This window comes from Mesoplodon bidens, assembly GCF_964165515.1.
Source record: "Mesoplodon bidens genome assembly, chromosome: 11".
NCBI lineage: Eukaryota > Metazoa > Chordata > Mammalia > Artiodactyla > Ziphiidae > Mesoplodon > Mesoplodon bidens.
This window is the reverse complement of record NC_138167.1, coordinates 37,314,328-37,332,156: the sequence shown is the minus strand read 5'-3', so window position 1 is coordinate 37,332,156 and position 17,829 is coordinate 37,314,328. Positions and strand designations below refer to the sequence as shown.

Below are 17,829 nucleotides of genomic sequence, written 5' to 3'. Positions count from 1 at the left end.
TTCCGATTTGGATTCCTTTTATTTCTTTTTCTTCTCTGATTTCTGTGGCTAAAACTTCCAAAACTAAGTTGAATAAGAGTGGTGAGAGTGGGCAGCCTTGTCTTGTTCCTGATCTTAGTGGAAATGGTTTCAGTTTTTCACCATCGAGGACGATGTTGGCTGTGGGTTTGTCATATATGGCCTTTATTATGTTGAGGGAAGTTCCCTCTATGCCTACTTTCTGCAGGGTTTTTATCATAAATGGGTGTTGAATTTTGTCGAAAGCTCTCTCTGCATCTATTGAGATGATCATATGGTTTTTCTTCTTCAATTTGTTAATATGGTGTATCACATTGATTGATTTTCGTATATTGAAGAATCCTTGCATTCCTGGAATAAACCCCACTTGATCATGGTGTATGATCCTTTTAATGTGCTGTTGGATTCTGTTTGCTAGTATTTTGTTGAGCATTTTTGCATCTATGTTCATCAGTGTTATTGGCCTGTAGTTTTCTTTCTTTGTGACATCTTTGTCTGGTTCTGTTATCAGGGTGATGGTGGCCTTGAAGAATGAGTTTGGGAGTGTTCCTCCCTCTGCTATATTTTGGAAGAGTTTGAGAAGGATAGGTGTTAGCTCTTCTCTAAATGTTTCATAGAATTCGCCTGTGAAGCCATCTGGTCCTGCGCTTTTGTTTGTTGGAAGATTTTTAATCACAGTTTCAATTTCAGTGCTTGTGATTGATCTGTTCATATTTTCTATTTCTTCCTGATTCAGTCTTGGCAGGTTGTGCATTTCTAAGAATTTGTCCATTTCTTACAGGTTGTCCATTTTATTGGCATAGAGTTGCTCGTAGTAATCTCTCATGATCTTTTGTATTTCTGCAGTGTCAGTTGTTACTTCTCCTTTTTCATTTCTAATTCTATTGATTTGAGTCTTCTCCCTTTTTTTCTTGATGAATCTGGCTAATGGTTTATCAATTTTGTTTATCTTCTCAAGGAGCCACCTTTTAGTTTTATTGATCTTTGCTATCATTTCCTTCATTTCTTTTTCTTTTTTTTTCTGATCTGATCTTTATGATTTCTTTCCTCCTGCTAACTTTGGGGGTTTTTGTTCTTTTTCTAATTGCTTTAGGTGCAAGGTCAGGTTGTTTACTCGAGATGCTTCCTGTTTCTTAAGGTGGGATTTTATTGCTATAAACTTCCCTCTTAGAACTGCTTTTGCTGCATCCCATAGGTTTTGGGTCGTCGTGTCTCCATTGTCATTTGTTTCTAGGTATTTTTTAATTTCCTCTTTGATTTCTTCAGTGATCACTTCGTTATTAAGTAGTGTATTGTTTAGCCTCCATGTGTTTGTATTTTTTACAGATCTTTTCCTGTCATTGATATCTAGTCTCATAGCATTGTGATCGGAAAAGATACTTGATACAATTTCAATTTTCTTAAATTTACCAAGGCTTGATTTGTGACCCTGGATAGGATCTATCCTGGAGAATGTTCCATGAGCACTTGAGAAAAATGTGTATTCTGTTGTTTTTGGATGGAATGTCCTATAAATATCAATTAAGTCCATCTTGTTTAATGTATCTTTTAAGGCTTGTGTTTCCTTATTTATTTTCATTTTGGATGATCTGTCCATTGGTGAAAGTGGTGTTTTAAAGTCCCCTACTGTGAATGTGTTACTGTCGATTTCCCCTTTTATGGCTGTTAGTATTTGCCTTATGTACTGAGGTGCTCCTATGTTGGGTGCATAAATATTTACAATTGTTATATCTTCTTCTTGGATCAATCCCTGGATCATTATGTAGTGTCCTTCTTTGTCTCTTGTAATAGTCTTTATTTTATAGTCTATTTTGTCTGATATGAGAATTGCTACTCCAGCTTTCTTTTGATTTCCATTTGCATGGAATATCTTTTACCATCCCCTTACTTTCAATCTGTATGTGTCTCTAGGTCTGAAGTGGGTCTCTTGTAGACAGCATATATATGGGTCTTGTTTTTGTATCCATTCAGCCAGTCTGTGTCTTTTGGTGGGAGCATTTAGTCCATTTACCTTTAAAGTAATTATTGATATGTATGTTCCTGTTCCCATTTACTTAATTGTTTTGGGTTCATTATTGTAGGTCTTTTCCTTCTTCTGTGTTTCTTGCCTAGAGAACTTCCTTTAGCATTTGTTGTAAAGCTGGTTTGGTGGTGCTGATCTCTCTCAGCTTTTGCTTGTATGTAAAGGTTTTAATTTCTCCATCAAATCTGAATGAGATCCTTGCAGGGCAGAGTAATCTTAGTTGCAGGTTTTTCTCCTTCATCACTTTCAATATGTCCTGCCACTCCCTTCTGGCTTGCAGAGTTCCTGCTGAAAGATCAGCTGTTAACCTTATGGGGATTCCCTTGTGTGTTATTTGTTGTTTTTCCCTTGCTGCTTTTAATATGTTTTCTTTGTATTTAACTTTTGACAGTTTGATTAATATGTGTCTTGACGTATTTCTCCTTGGATTTATTCTGTATGGGACTCTGTGCCTCCTGGACTCGATTAACTATCTCCTTTCCCGTATTAGGGAAGTTTTCAACTATAATCTCTTCAAATATTTTCTCAGTCCCTTTCTTTTTCTCTTCTTCTTCTGGAACCCCTATAATTCTGTTTGTGTGTTTAATGTTGTCCCAGAGGTCTCTGAGAGTGTCCTCAGTTCTTTTCATTCTTTTTTCTTTATTCTGCTGTGCAGCAGTTATTTCCACTATTTTATCTTCCAGGTCACTTATCCGTTCTTCTGCCTCAGTTATTCTGCTATTGATCCCATCTAGAGTATTTTTCATTTCATTTATTGTGTTGCTCATCGTTGCTTGTTTCATCTTTAGTTCTTCTAGGTCCTTGTTAAATGTTTCTTGCATTTTGTCTATTCTATTTCCAAGATTTTGGATCATCTTTACTATCATTATTCTGAATTCTTTTTCAGGTAGACCGCCTATTTCCTCTTCATTTGTTAGGTCTGGTGGGTTTTTATCTTGCTCCTTCACCTGCTGTGTGTTTTTCTGTCTTCTCATTTTGCTTATGTTACTGTGTTTGGGGTCTCCTTTTTGCAGGCTGCAGGTTCGTAGTTCCCGTTGTTTTTGGTGTCTGTCCCCAGTGGCTAAAGTTGGTTCAGTGGGTTGTGTAGGCTTCCTGGTGGAGGGGACTAGTACCTGTGTTCTGGTGGATGAGGCTGGATCTTGTCTTTCTGGTGGGCAGGTCCACGTTTGGTGGTGTGTTTTGGGGTGTCTGTGGACTTATTATGATTTTAGGCAGCCTCTCTGCTAATGGGTGGGGTTGTGTTCCTGTCTTGCTAGTTGTTTGGCATAGGGTGTCCAGCACTGTAGCTTGCTGGTCTTTGAGTGAAGCTGGGTGCTGGTGTTGAAATGGAGATCTCTGGGAGATTTTTGCCATTTGATATTATGTGGAGCTGGGAGGTCTCTGTGGACCAGTGTGCTGAAGTTGGCTCTCCCACCTCAGAGGCACAGCACTGACTGCTGGCTGCAGCACCAAGAGCCTTTCATCCACACGGCTCAGAATAAAAGGCAGAAAAAGTAGAAAAAAAGAATTAGTAGAAGGAAGGAAGGAAGGAAGAAAGAAAGAAAGAGGGAGGGAGGGAGGAAAGAAAGAAACAAAGAAAGAAAGAAAGGAGGGAGGGAGGAAGGTAGGAAAAAAAGAAAGAGAAGATAAAGTAAAATAGAATACAGTATGATAAAATATAATAAAGCTATTAAATTAAAAAATAATTATTATGCAAAAAAATTTTTTAAAAACGGATGGATAGAACCCTGGGATAAATGGTGGAAGCAAAGCTATACAGACAAAATCTCACACAGAAGCATACACATACACACTCACAAAAAGAGGAAAAGGGGAAAAAATTAAAAATCTTCCTCTCAAAGTCCACCTCCTCAATTTGGGATGATTCATTGTCTAAAGGAGGGAAGGAAGGAAAGAAAGAAAGAAAGAAAGAAGATAAATTAAAATTAAGATAAAGTTATTAAAATAAAATAATTATTAAGAAAAAAATTTAAGAAAAAAAAAAAAGGACGGATAGAACCCTAGGACAAATGGTGGAAGCAAAGCTGTACAGACAAAATCTCACACTGAAACATACACATACACATTCACAAAAAGAGGAAAAGGGGAAAAAATCATAGATCTTGCTCTCCAAGTCCATCTCCTCATTTTGGGATGATTCGTTGTCTATTCATGTATTCCACAGATGCAGGGTACATCAAGTTGATTGTGGAGCTTTAATCCACTGCTTCTGAGGCTGCTGGGAGAGATTTCCCTTTCTCTTCTTTATTCTCACAGCTCCCTGGTCTCAGCTTTGGATTTGGCTCCGCCTCTGCGTGTAGATCCCCGGAGGGCGTCTGTTGTTCCCTCAAACAGGACGGGGTTAAAGGAGGAGCCGCTTCGGGGACTCTGGCTCACTCAGGCCGGGGGGAGGGAGGGGTATGGAGTGTGGGGCGAGCCTGTGGCGGCAGAGGGCGGCGTGACTTTGCACCAGCCCAAGGTGTGCCATGCACTCTCCCGGGGAAGCTGTCCCTGGATCCCGGGACCCCGGCAGTGGTGGGCTGCACAGGCTCCCTGGAAAGGGGGCGTGGACAGTGACCTGCGCTCACACACAGGCCTCTTGGCGTCGGCAGCAGCAGCCCCAGCCTCCCACGCCCGTCTCTGGGGTCCGCGCTTTTAGCCAAGGCTCGCGCCCGTCTCTGGAGCTCCTTTAAGCAGCGCTCTTAGTCCCCTCTCCTTGCGCACCAGGAAACAAAGAGTGAAGAAAAAGTCTCTTGCCTCTTCGGCAGGTCCAGACTTTTTTCCGGACTCCCTCCCGGCCAGCCGTGGTGCACTAACCCCTTCAGGCTGTGTTCACACAGCCAACCCCAGTCCTCTCGCTGCGCTCTGACTGAAGCCCAAGCCTCAGCTCCCAGCCCCACCTGCCCCAGCGGCCGCGCAGACAAGCGTCTCGGGCTGGTGAGTGCCCGTCGGCACCTATCCTCTGTGCGGGAATCTCTCCGCTTTTCCCTCCGCACCCCTGTTGCTGTGTTCTCCGCGGCTCTGAAGCTACCCCCCTCCGCCACCCGCAGTCTCCACCTGCGAAGGGGCTTCCTAGTGTGTGGAAACCTTTCTTCCTTCATGGCTCCCTCCCACTGGTGCAGGTCCCGTCCTTATCCTTTTGTCTCTGTTTATTCTTTTTTCTTTTGCCCTACCCATGTACGTGGGGAGTTTCTTACGTTTTGGGAGGTCTGAGGTCTTCTGCCAGCGTTCAGTAGGTGTTCTGTAGGAGTTGTTCCACGTGTAGATGAATTTCTGGTATATCTGTGGGGAGGAAGGTTATCTCCGCGTCTTACTCTTCCGCCATCTTCCCCTCCCTCACTGCTTAACTTTCTTAGTAAATGTTCCTACTAGAAATGTTTGTCACAATAATTTTATTTCTGTTATCTGTGTTAATATTTTTTTATCTCTTTTTGCTTTTCATTAACTGCCTAATAGAGTCGGATTAATATACAGAAAAATATGCACATGTTCTCAATACCTTGACATTCTCAACTCCAGTGATCTTGGTCTGCATCCAGCCTCAACCACCAGTTCCCATAGATATACCCTAGGCTGTCATTATCTACAGCTGCAGTTGCCAAATTTCAGTTTAAGCAAACTGCTTTCTGGCTACCACTTCCTCTGCTCCCGTTCTCTCTTGAACCCACTAAATCAGACCAACCACTTCCTTGGTTCTGCTTCTGTGATGGTCTCTAATTACTTCTACATTGATACATCCAGTGGTCGAAGTCTTCCATTTCTTAACGTGCCAGCAAAAATGAACATACTTACTCACTTTTCCATCTAGAAATGTTTTCTCTTCACATGGCTGCCAGGGCACAAGTTCTCACTGGCTGCATCTTCTCAGAGTCCTTTGTAAGTTCCTCTTCATATTTCTGGCCTCAGAACATCAGTGTGATATGCTCAGTCCTTGTATCTTCTTTCTTTTCCTTGAAGACTTCCTCTAGTCCCCTGGCTTTAAATACTTTTCTGTATATTGATGTCTTATATCTCCTACCCAAACTCTCCCTTAATTCCAGTTTCAGCCATTCCATATCTTCACATGTGTCTGATGAGAATCTAAAGATAACATATATGAAACTAAACTCTCTCCCTTCCCCCTGAAACCTACTACTCTGTCATTTTTCCTCATCTGAGTAATCGTCACTTGCACTCTTCTAATTGCTCAGGCCAAAACCCTTGGTATCATAATGATTGGCTTGTATTTCTCACCCTGCATATAATTTAGCAACGTATCTTCTAAGCAGTGCCTTCAGAATCTACTCCCAGTCTGACCACTTAACATTGCTTCCACTGTTACCACCTTGGTTTGGATTTCTGTAGTAGCCTAGTCTCTCTCACCCTTGACATCCTGCAGTTTGTTTTCACTAGCAGCAAAAGTGAACATTTGAAGTGTCAATTGGATCATACCACTTCTCTGCTCAAAACTCCTAAATGACTTCCCTTCTTAATCAGATAAAATAGAATACTTTCATAACTGCCTCAATTCTGTATGGTCCTACATGAGCACCTTTATGGTCTTATTTCCACCTTACTCATTCCACTTCAGCCACATTGGTGCACCGTTCTGTTCTAAAACATGCCAAATACATTCCCATCTCAGGGTCTTTGCATTACCCTTTTCAAAACTCAATAAAGGGGGCATTTCCATATGTGTTGGTATATATTATATTATGTATATAAATATGTATGTATTAATAGAAAAAAATGCCTGGAAGAAGAAGTATCAAAATGTTAACAGTGGTTATCTCTAGGTGGACGTTTTATTTGTACTTGTATTTTCTGAATTTTTGCAATGAGCAAGATTTATTTTTTCAATCAGGAAAGAAGTATTCATTTTTATAGAAAGACTAAAATGACCTCCCTTCCTTGGCTTCTTCCTCTTTCGTCCTTCCTCCGTTACTTTCTGTTTCTTGATCTGGGTACTGCTTACACGGGTGTATCCACTATGGAAATTTATCATTATATACTGACGATTTGTGTATTTTTCCATATACATTTACACTTCAATTTAAAAAAAATGCCGCCAAAATAGAAAGCAGTACTTACAGTATATTTATATTTATTTAATGTAATTTTTTTAATGTTCTGGCTAGTTTGCATTAAGTTTTGAAATACACTGTAGTAATTACTACTTATTTAATGCCTTAATCAAACTGTCATTGACTATAAGACTATTAAAGAACATTAGCTGCTAAGTAAAACATAAACAGTGTTATTGGACTAAGTTTAATTATGTAAGATAGATGTGGGTTTTTATATTTTTTTAAGAGAGCATGTATTTTTAGGTTTAGTATTTTACAAATAATGTTTTGTCCAAAATTAATCAAGTATTCTAAAATTTAGAAGTATTTCATATTTCTTTATATGTCATAAAATATATTAAGTGTAATTTTCTTGAGTCTAAGTTAGGTACATTATTGACCAGAATTTGATAGATATAGTAGTATTTTCTAATATCTCTTTCTAATGTTTAAGTACTTTAAAAGATTCATCTAAATATGGTACCGAAACTTAATTACTCTCAAACATGTAGACACTCCTATATCTTATTTTACAGCAGATTAAGCTGCTCCAGTTTTTTTAAAAAAAGACTTCTTCCATTCAGATAATTGGTTTAGAAATAAAGAAAATATATGGCTTTACCTTGGAAATAAGAACTTTTGACCAATTCAGACCTCTCTTCAAAGAAGGCACTTTTCTTTGTGTCCCTGTAATCTATTTAATTTTAGTTAGCTATTTAAACTGTAAATTGTATTCAACTTAATACAAATTATTCTTAAATTGGTTATAACTTAAAATATTTTTTATCTGTGGTATCCCTGAGTCATACTTTAGTTTCTAACTAACGTATCATTAGAAAATATATTGATTTTATAATGTGTAAAAAGTTAAAGTTCATCCTGTATAACATAAATTATATTTAATTGTTATATTATTGAACCCTTACCTTTTGAGGTCTTAATTTCCCAAAGTAATCATCTGGGTTATAATTACCATTTTGTTCCTAAAAAGTATACCTGGTCTTAAAATTTTTCTTTATTGTTTTTATGTATTTCCTACATATTTGTTTATCTATTCTTGCTATTATATCAGTAATTTAAATTTAGGATTTTTATGCTAGTGAGCACTTAACTCTCTGTGGTATATTTTTAAATATTATATTTACATATATTTCCTCCTTAAATCTAGATACAATTGAAAAGGAAATAAGAAAAATCTTCAATATTCCAGATGAAAAGGAGACCAGATTGTGGAACAAATACATGAGTAATACATTTGAACCACTGAATAAGCCAGACAGCACCATTCAGGATGCTGGTTTATACCAAGGACAGGTATTTTTTAGCAATACTGTTTATTTTAAGCATACTATACATGAAGTTTTTGGGAGTCACAAACTTTATGGCTATCCTGACAATCTATAATTGGTTCTACTGTTTCTGGTTTCCTCTTTCTAACTCCTCTCTATCCCTGCTGGTCACTAATTATAACTTCTGCTTCTCTCCTTGAGCTTGAGAATAACCTACTTTTTAAAAAGAAATTATTTTCCACTGAAAAATAGCTAATATAATAAGGGGTCAGCAAACTTTGTAAAGGATCAAATAATAAATATTTTTGGCTCAGCAGTCTGTAAGGTCTCTGTCACGACTACAACTTTGCCATTGTAGTAGCAAGAAAGTAGCCATAAACAATATGTAAAAAATGGATATGGCTATGTTCCAACAAACTTTATTTACAAAAGCAGTCAGTGAGCTAAGTGAACTTAGTTTGCCAACCCCTGCTAGAAGGTATCAACCCCCAATTTGGTCTTTCTTTATGACAGAATCTAAAGAAATGAATGTGTTGAGAAATGAAGACTTTTAGACACAATCAGCAAGTTCTACTGATTCCACCTTCTAAACATCTCTTTAATTAATGTTTGTAGCCCATTCTTACCCCTTATCTTTCCGTAATCTCTTAACAAATCCCTCTGCTTCCAGTCTTTTGCATGTTTGTTCTCAGTCTTCCGTATTTCTGTCAGAATACTCTTTCTAAAATCTAAACCTTAGGGCTTCCCTGGTGGCGCAGTGGTTGAGAGTCCGCCTGCCGATGCAGGGGACACGGGTTCGTGGCCCAGTCCGGGAAGATCCCACATGCCGCAGAGCGGCTGGGCCCATGAGCCATGGCCACTGAGCCTGCGCGTCTGGAGCCTGTGCTCCACAATGGGAGAGGCCACAACAGTGAGAGGCCCGCGTACTGCAAAAAAAAAAAAAAGTGAACCTTATTATTTCCTTTTCATAAACCTTTCCTGGCTCCTTAACAATTGTAGAATAAAGTCCAGGCACCTTAATGCAGCATGCAAGTCATGGTTTATCCTTTTGCCTAGTCTTCCAGCATCTTTCGATTATCCTTGCCTTTGGATTTACACTCTAATAATACCAAACTGAACTACTTATAGTTCCCTAAGCCTGCTATGCTTTTACATACTCCTGTGCTTTCATATATGTTGTTCCATCTGCCTGTTGTACCGTTCTCCCCAGTCCCTGCATTCATCCAGAAAAAGTCCTTTTAAACATCCAAATATTGAAATTAAGCATCCCATCCTTTCATATAATCTAACCAGATCAGATTATTTATCCTTCAAATTCCAATTCAAAATTTGTCACATCATTTCTTGAGCCTTTCCTGATCTATTTATTTCAGTATCTAGTTGAGGTATAGGATTTGTTTTAATTTGGAGAAGAGATTTCTCCCTTAACTTCCATAGTGATTTACATATATGTCTTGTGTCATTCATTAAGTTATTTATATATTAAGCTCCCCAACTAGACTGTGAGGTCCTTGTTTTAGTTGGACTTTATTTCCTATTTATTTTTATTTTAGTACCTAACCCAGAGCCTGCCACTCTAGTATATGGAAGTTTTTTGTTTTGTTTTGTTCTGTTTTATTTAAAATTAATACTGATATATGATGTAAGTTATTTAAAAAAATCAGAGGAACAGAAGGAAATTAATTTTTTAGCAAATGCCTACTATATATCAGGTATTGTACTCAGCTATAAAACAGTGATTTTCAGACTTATTTTAGCCATTATATTCTTATATGAAATCTTATGAAATCTAATAATATGTGTTACAATTAAAAGGAGTTACCCAGTTGAAGCTGAGTGTGAGACATTTGGAACTCTACTGGTTAGTCAACACTCCCCTCCTTAGCCAGCCAACTTCCTCTTTCTGTCTTCCAAATAGACATACACTTCTCTCCTTGGTTACCATCCATCAGGCCTTGAGGTAGCTCCTGGAGTACAATTTAAAATATATAGGATTATTTCTTTAAATCTTTTCAGTAATTGATTCTGAGTAATGGCTATTATTCTACTCATCATGTACATTAGAAAACCAAGGCTTAGAGAATTTAATTTGTTATTCTTGATAGGAATGCATTTATCAGAATGAAGATGACAGAATAAATTACTTTAATAAGAAGATTAACTATCTTATTAAATATATTATTCTTATAAAATATCTTTAGGGACATTTGATCTTTTGAAATAGGAATTGTTCAAAAAACATGGATTAAATTTTCTAGGTTTTGTACCAGTTATTTTCTGACTGATGATAAATGAACTAAACACTATCTTAGACTTAAAAGAAGTTTGGTTTTTTTGTTTTGTTTTGTTTTTTTACTGAAATCAAAAGTATCCTCATTAGAAAGTGAAACGAAGATACATTATTGAAGAGTTTATCTCCCAAAGTGGGTGGTCTTTATCTCTCTCCCTTGTATGTGTGTGTTCAATTTAATTAAATCTTAAAATCTTTTAAAAAATAATTTCATTTTGAGTTAAAGTTTTAACCATGAGCAAAATTTTATTCAGAAAATGATACATTTGAATAAACAAGTGAGTTTTAACATTTCTGGTGGCATTCAACATTAATATCTGTGACTGTAAAGACAAAAAGAATTTAAAGTACAAATACTGCGAGGAATTAAAGGTTACAGTTGAACTTTAAATATTTACTTGATTCTTCAGCTTTAAGACCTTCCTTTAAAAAACAAGCCATAAACAATGATATTAAATGCATAACTTTGAAATTTTCTGTAGGTAAAATCTTTTGTTTTATAACTGGTTCAAGTCCTCCTAGAGACAGTATGTATGTATATATATATGTTTTTTTATATAATATAGTTTCTATGTAGATGTCTGTAGAGTTATAAGTTGTAGCAAAGGAAAACCTTTCTTCAGAAGTTAAAAACTACTCACTAAATTCAATTTTATAAATATGTAAAATATGTAAGTATATATCAGAATGATGCCAGTTGAGCATAATGGTTAATTGTCTGTGGTAGGTAAGGAGAGAAATGTGATCAGGGAGGGATCAGGATGGCAGGTATACAGTGCACTTATTCATTATATGTTACATATACTTCATGTGTGTGTTTTTTTGTTTGTTTTTGGCCACACCATGTGGCATGCGGGAATCTTAGTTCCCTGACCAGGGATTGAACCCGTGCCCCCTGCACTGGGGGTGCAGAGTCTTAACTACTGGACCACCAGGGATGTCCCTCATGTGTGTTTTTTTTTTTTTTTTTTTTTTTTTGGCGGTACGCGGGCCTCTCACTGCTGTGACCTCTCCCGTTGCGGAGCACAGGCTCCGGACGCGCAGGCTCAGCGGCCATGGCTCACGGGCCCAGCCGCTCCGCGGCATGTGGGATCCTCCCGGACCGGGGCACGAACCCGCGTCCCCTGCATCGGCAGGCGGACTCCCAACCACTGCGCCACCAGGGAAGCCCCACCATGTGTGTTTCTTGAATGTAGGAAATAACTGTTTTTCTTTTAAAAGACAACTTTAGTATTTTAATTAGCTTACTCTTTCAACAGCAAGATTCCATGAGTTTTTTAAATCGCTGTTTCATTGTTATATGTCTTCTGAATCAGGCTTACATTTTACATGGTTAAGATCCAAATGCTAGCTTATAAATTGCCTGAAACATATAGTCCACAAAAGTATATTGCTAAGAGTTTACAGAACAGGTTACAAGATTGCAATTTTAAGAAACAAGAGTTAATGAAACTGAATATGTAGAATATATGCAAAATTTTAATGCCTTGAATTTGCTTCAAGGCATGTTTTCTATATTATAGTTTTCCTGTGGAAATTTAGATATTATTATTATATTATTAATTATTTTGGTTAGTTTTTCTTCTTTGCACAGACTTGCCCCTAGTAAAAACTAGAAGAAAGCCTTCTTTTTTAGACTGAAACATACGAAAAAAGATTCTGGGATGTTTTAAAATATAGTATAGCTCACCTTAGCCTGTACTTTTCATTTATTAGAGGTGTTTTTTGTCTACCCTGACCATGCTGCAGTAGGGAACTTCAGTCTGATTCTCACACACATGGCTCTATCGTTTATATATTAAAAGATTTTATAATTTCATAATGTAAATAAAGACAAATTTCATAGCCCCAAACAAATTATGTGTAATTATGTATACTCTGTAATTTGGGATTATTTTTGCCACTGTTCCTCAGTATTTACATAATAATAGCTGACTGAGATCATACATCAGTATGTTTAACAACTATAACCATTTATTCAGCATCTGTTTTTTGCACAGTACTTTTACAAGCTACAAATAGAAAAGGAATAGAAAATGTGCCCTAAACTCAAGGAACTTACATTGCATCTAGTTTTTTATACTTAAAGTCATAGAACCAATGATTTTCCTTGTAGTGTTTTACCTTCTTTCTTTCTGACCGTCATTGCTGACTTCTTATATTTAAGGTCTCTTTATCTCCCTTGGCCAGCTTTGGAATCAAAATGCAAATGCCTCTTCACCTTGTCTACTGTGTCCTTTAAGTCATCGCAGAGTTACTTTAGTTTCTTAGCATATACAGCTAATCTTCTGAAGCTATTTTAACTTCAGGGTTAAGGAAATACACTCTTTTATTGTGTCTTATTTGCAGGTGTTAGTGATAGAACAGAAGAATGAAGATGGAACATGGCCAAGGGGTCCTTCTACTCCTAAGTAAGTGCTCCCACTTTTTATGGCTCAGTGCATGATGTTGAAGCTTTGATTTCAGATAATAAAATCCAGAATGATAGAAGAACCTAATTGTATATTGCAATTGTAAATATATATAGCTTCTTTATATTTTAATATTTTATTCTTCTATAGAAGTTATCTAAGTTTGCACTTAAATGAATATGCTGTAATTTAAAAGCCTTCCAATTCTAATCTCTTTTAGAATAAGGTACAGTATAAATACGTTACAAATGTAATGGTGCATTGTCTAATACAATCAAATCACTATTAAACATTTTGTTTAATATTTTTCAAGCATTTTGTGGTATTTTTAAAAGTGTCTGTTAAAAGAATGCTCTTTATCAAAATGAATCTGATGTGAAAGCAACATTTTAAATCTAGTCGTGAAAGCAATATTTTATTTATTTAGATACGTGTTTTAGAATATAACAGCACAAGTAGAGATAAAGGAGTATAAGAATTGCTTTTGAGGGTAAATGAGTGATTAGAAACCTTTTAAACTTTTTTTTTAATTGTGGTAAGAAAACTTGATATCTGCCCTCTTAACAAAGTTTTAAATGTGTGCACTTACAGTATTATTAACTGTAGGCACATTGTTGTACAGCAAATCTCTAGAATTTATTCATCTTATATAATAAACTTTATTCCTGTTAAAGAGTAATTCCTCATTTCTCCCTTCCCCCAGCCCCTGGGAACCACCGTTCTACTCTCTGTTTCTATGAGTTTGACTAGTTTACATAGCCTCATATAAGTGGAATCATACAGTATTTGTCTGTGATTGACTTACTTTACCAAGCATACTGTCCCTTAGGTTCATCAGTGTTATCACATGTGCATGATTTCCTTGCTTTTTTAAGGCTGAATACAATTCCATTGTATGTATATACCATATTTTCTTTATCCATTTATCCGTCAATAGACATTTAGGTTGTTTTCATTATCTGGGCTATTGTAAATTATACTGCAGTGAACTTGGGAGTGCAGATGTCTCTTCAAGATACTGATTTCATTTCCTTTGGATATATACCCAGAAATGAGATTTCTGAGTCATGTGCTAGTTCTATTTCTAATTTTTTGAGGAACTTCCATACTGTTTTTCATAGCAGCTGCTCCATCTTACATTTCCACCGAGAGTATGCAAGGGTTCCAATTTCCCTACATTCTTGCTAGTACTTGTTATCTTTTGTTCTTTTGATAATAGGCATCCTAACAGGTGTGAGGTGGTATCTCATTGTGGTTTGATTTGCATTTCCCCAATGATTTCTGACGTTGAACATCTTTTTAATATACCTATTACCTGTCTGTATGCCTTCTTTAGAGAAGTGTCTATTCAAAGAAGTCTCAGGCCCATTTTTTAATCTGGTTATTTGGGGGTTTTGCTGTTGAATTGTAATGAGTGTCTTATATATTTGGATATTAACCCCTTACCAGATATGTGGTTTAAAGATTTAAAAATAAGACCTTATACGGGGAGGGGGAAGGGTAAGCTGGGACGAAGTGAGAGAGTGGCATGGACATATATACACTACCAAATGTAAAACAGATAGCTAGTGGGAAGCAGCTGCATAGCACAGGGAGATCAGCTCAGTGCTTTGTGACCACCTAGAGGGGTGGGATGGGGGGGTGGGATAGGGAGAGTGGGAGCGAGGGAGGTGCAAGAGGGAAGAGAGATGTGGACATATGTATATGTATAACTGATTCACCCTGTTATAAAGCAGAAACTAACACACCATTGTAAAGCAATTATACTCCAATAGAGATGTTAAAAAAAAAACAAAAAACCTGAATCTGTACATCTAGAAGAAATCTTAGGGGAAAAGCTTCATGACATTGGTCTAGGCAGAGATTTCATGAATATGACACCAAGAGCACAAGCAACAAAAGCAATTATAAACAAAAGGGACTACATCAGACTAAAAAGTTTCCACACAGTAAAGGAAGCAATCAACAGAGTGAAAAGGCAACATGCCAAATGGGAGGAAATATTTTTAAGGGTTTTAGGATTATCAGAAACACTTAGGGCTAGTTGTATTTCAATATTTGGACTTTCTAAACCTCTGAGAAGTAATATGGTACATGTGCCACCTATTATTTTACTATTTTTGTAGAGTCCAGGGGGACTCTTATAGTTAAGCACATTAATATTCAGTAAGTATCCACACTAAGTAAGATAAAAAGGAGTGTAAATAGCATCATTTCAGTTCAGGTTAGATTGCCCTGAAGTGAATTATGAAAATTTTTTTAAGTTTTCAGAGATTTTGGAATTTCAGATTTTCTGATAAGAGGTTGTGAATTTGTTTTGAAACCTTAAAATAATTATTCTTAAATAAATAAATAATTTAGTAATTGCTAACCTAGCTAATAAACTAAATTGCCAAGTGATAGTTCATTAGAATACAAAAAATTTTTAATCACTATCTAGTGTATGAAAAGACTCTCAATAAACTAAGAATAAAAGGGAATTCTCCTAACTTGTTAAAGCCTATAAACCCAAAATCTGTAGCAAACATTTAATTGAGAAATTTTGAACACAAACCAAATAAGATTAGAATTTTAAAAAGAAATAAAATTCACTATTTACATATGATGCAATCTGTAAAATCCAAAAGCAATCAGCAGACTACTAGAACTAAGAGAATTCAGCAACATTATCTAATACAAGATTAATTTGTAAAAATTAATAGATGTCTTCCATACCCATAGGTTAGCATTCTTTTTTATGAAGAACCAGATAAGTATTTTTAGCTTTATGGGCCATAGGGTCTCTGACTCAACTATAACTACCGATATAGCAGTAGACATTGTGTAAACAAATGCGTGTGGCTGCGCTCCAGTAAAACTTTATTTAAAAAACATGGATTTGTCTTGTGAGCCATAGATTCCTGACCCTGCTATATAACATTAGTAACCCACTTAGAAAATAGCATAACAAAAAATAACTTAATTAGGAATGCATAAAACCTTCATGGAAAAAAAATTCTAACTTCATTAAAGACAAAAGATTATTGTGTACTATATGGCTTAACCTAGCCTTTCTCTAAATTTGTCATGTCAGTGCCTCCTATTCAGAATTCTATCCTGGGGCTTCCGTAGTGGTGCAGTGGTTAAGAATCGGCCTGCCAATGCAGGGGACACAGGTTCAAGCCCTCGTCCAGGAATATTCCACATGCCGTGGAGCAGCTAAGTCCGTGCACCACAACTACTGAACCTGCGCTCTAGAGCCTGCGAGCCACAGCTACTGAGCCCACGTGCCACAACTACTGAAGCCCTCACACCTAGACCCTGTGCTCCGCAACAAGAGAAGCCACTGCAGGGAGAAGCCTGCGCACTGCAACGAAGAGTAGCCCCCGCTCACCACAACTACAGAAAGCCTGCACGCAGCAACAAAGGCCCATAGTAGCCAAAAAGAAATAAATAAAATAAATTTTAAAAAACAGGAACAAAATTCTATCCTGACCTTTTTTTTTTCCTCTGCTTGTGTGTGTGAGAAACTTCAGAAACTCATTCTAAAATTAGCATATTCCAATAAAGATCCAGGATTAGCTAAGTCAGTTTTGACAAAGAAGAGGAAGGGAAGTGTTTACCTACTAGATAGTAAGAATTACTGCAAAGGTATGGTAATAAAAACACTATGACGCTAGCAAAAAAAAAGGCAAATAGACTGGAATAAACTAGTGAGCTAAGAAAAACTCCTATATGTATGATAAGTGGCACTGCTAGGCAGTGAAAAACAGGTTGCTTAAAGCAGATAGGTGCTTAGATTTATTAGGAGTACTAACTATTTGGAGAAAAGAAAGCAGAATCACTGCCTTACACATTACATACAAAGACTCCAGAAGGACTAAAGACTCAAATAAGAAATGTAAAGCTTTAAAGCTAATAAGATATTTTGGAGAATATCTGTGGCCTAGGGATCACAGAACATAGTGCGAAAATTAATGTTTGATTGCATTAAATTAAGTATTTCTGGTAAAGGAACCATATACAAAGTTAAAAGTCAAATGTCGGTTTTAGAAAATCTAAAACCTACAAGAGAATAATACCCACAGTGTACAAAGAACTGCTGTGAATTAACAGAAACAAAGCAAACAAGCTTTTAAAAAATAAAAGATATAAATAGTTTAAAGAAGGGGAAGCCCAAGTGCTGACAGGTAGCTGAGGAGATATACAAACTCACTAGTAATCAGAAAAATTAAAGCATGAGATACAATCTAATAGCCATCAGAATGACAAAAACTTAAAAGGGTGCTAATAAAAAGTGTTTGGAGGGTTGTAGAAGTCTTATGTACTGATGGTGGGAGTACAAACTAGTACCATGCTATATATCAGTATTTAATTAAATCAGGAATGTTTAATCCCTCTGACCTGTCACTCAGCGGAATTTTTCACACAGGTCCCTGAATATACAATCTTTGTAGCTGCATTGTTTGTGGTAGTGGGGATTTGAAGACAGCCTAGTAAGTATCTATCTCTGGTAGAGTGAATAAGAAAAATGATGGTGATAGACTGTGGAATGCCAGTGCAGCAGATAGAAGTAACAATGGTGAGATCTTTGAAACTGGATAAACTTTAAAACAGAGTTGAGAGAAAAAATAAAAACAAAATGAGATTTCACTCAGTACCATTTAGGTAAACTTAGAAAATACTGTGTAAAATTATAATATTCAAGAACATTGAGAAAACACCTATAGTGGAGGAAAATAGTACAGATAAAAAAAGTTTGAGGAATTAACATTTACTTTTATTTATATGTATA

General features: G+C 36.6%; 1 protein-coding gene across 4 annotated transcripts in view; it reads left to right on the top strand.

Moving 5' to 3' along the window:
* The window catches only part of USP15 (ubiquitin specific peptidase 15), a 135,962-nt gene that overhangs the window by 52,424 nt on the left and 65,709 nt on the right, over window positions 1-17,829 (top strand). For 3 of the 4 annotated variants that reach the window (XR_014017052.1, XM_081249012.1, XM_081249011.1), the window contains exons 5-6: window positions 8,234-8,379; window positions 12,994-13,055. Coding sequence is in view for 3 of the 4 variants with exons in the window: in XM_081249012.1 (XP_081105138.1) it covers window positions 8,234-8,379; window positions 12,994-13,055 (208 nt within the window). In the remaining variant the exon portion in view is untranslated. Of the gene's footprint in view, window positions 1-8,233; window positions 8,380-12,993; window positions 13,056-16,128; window positions 16,588-17,829 lie in introns of those variants that run through there. The other variant, XM_081249014.1, reaches the window with a different exon arrangement.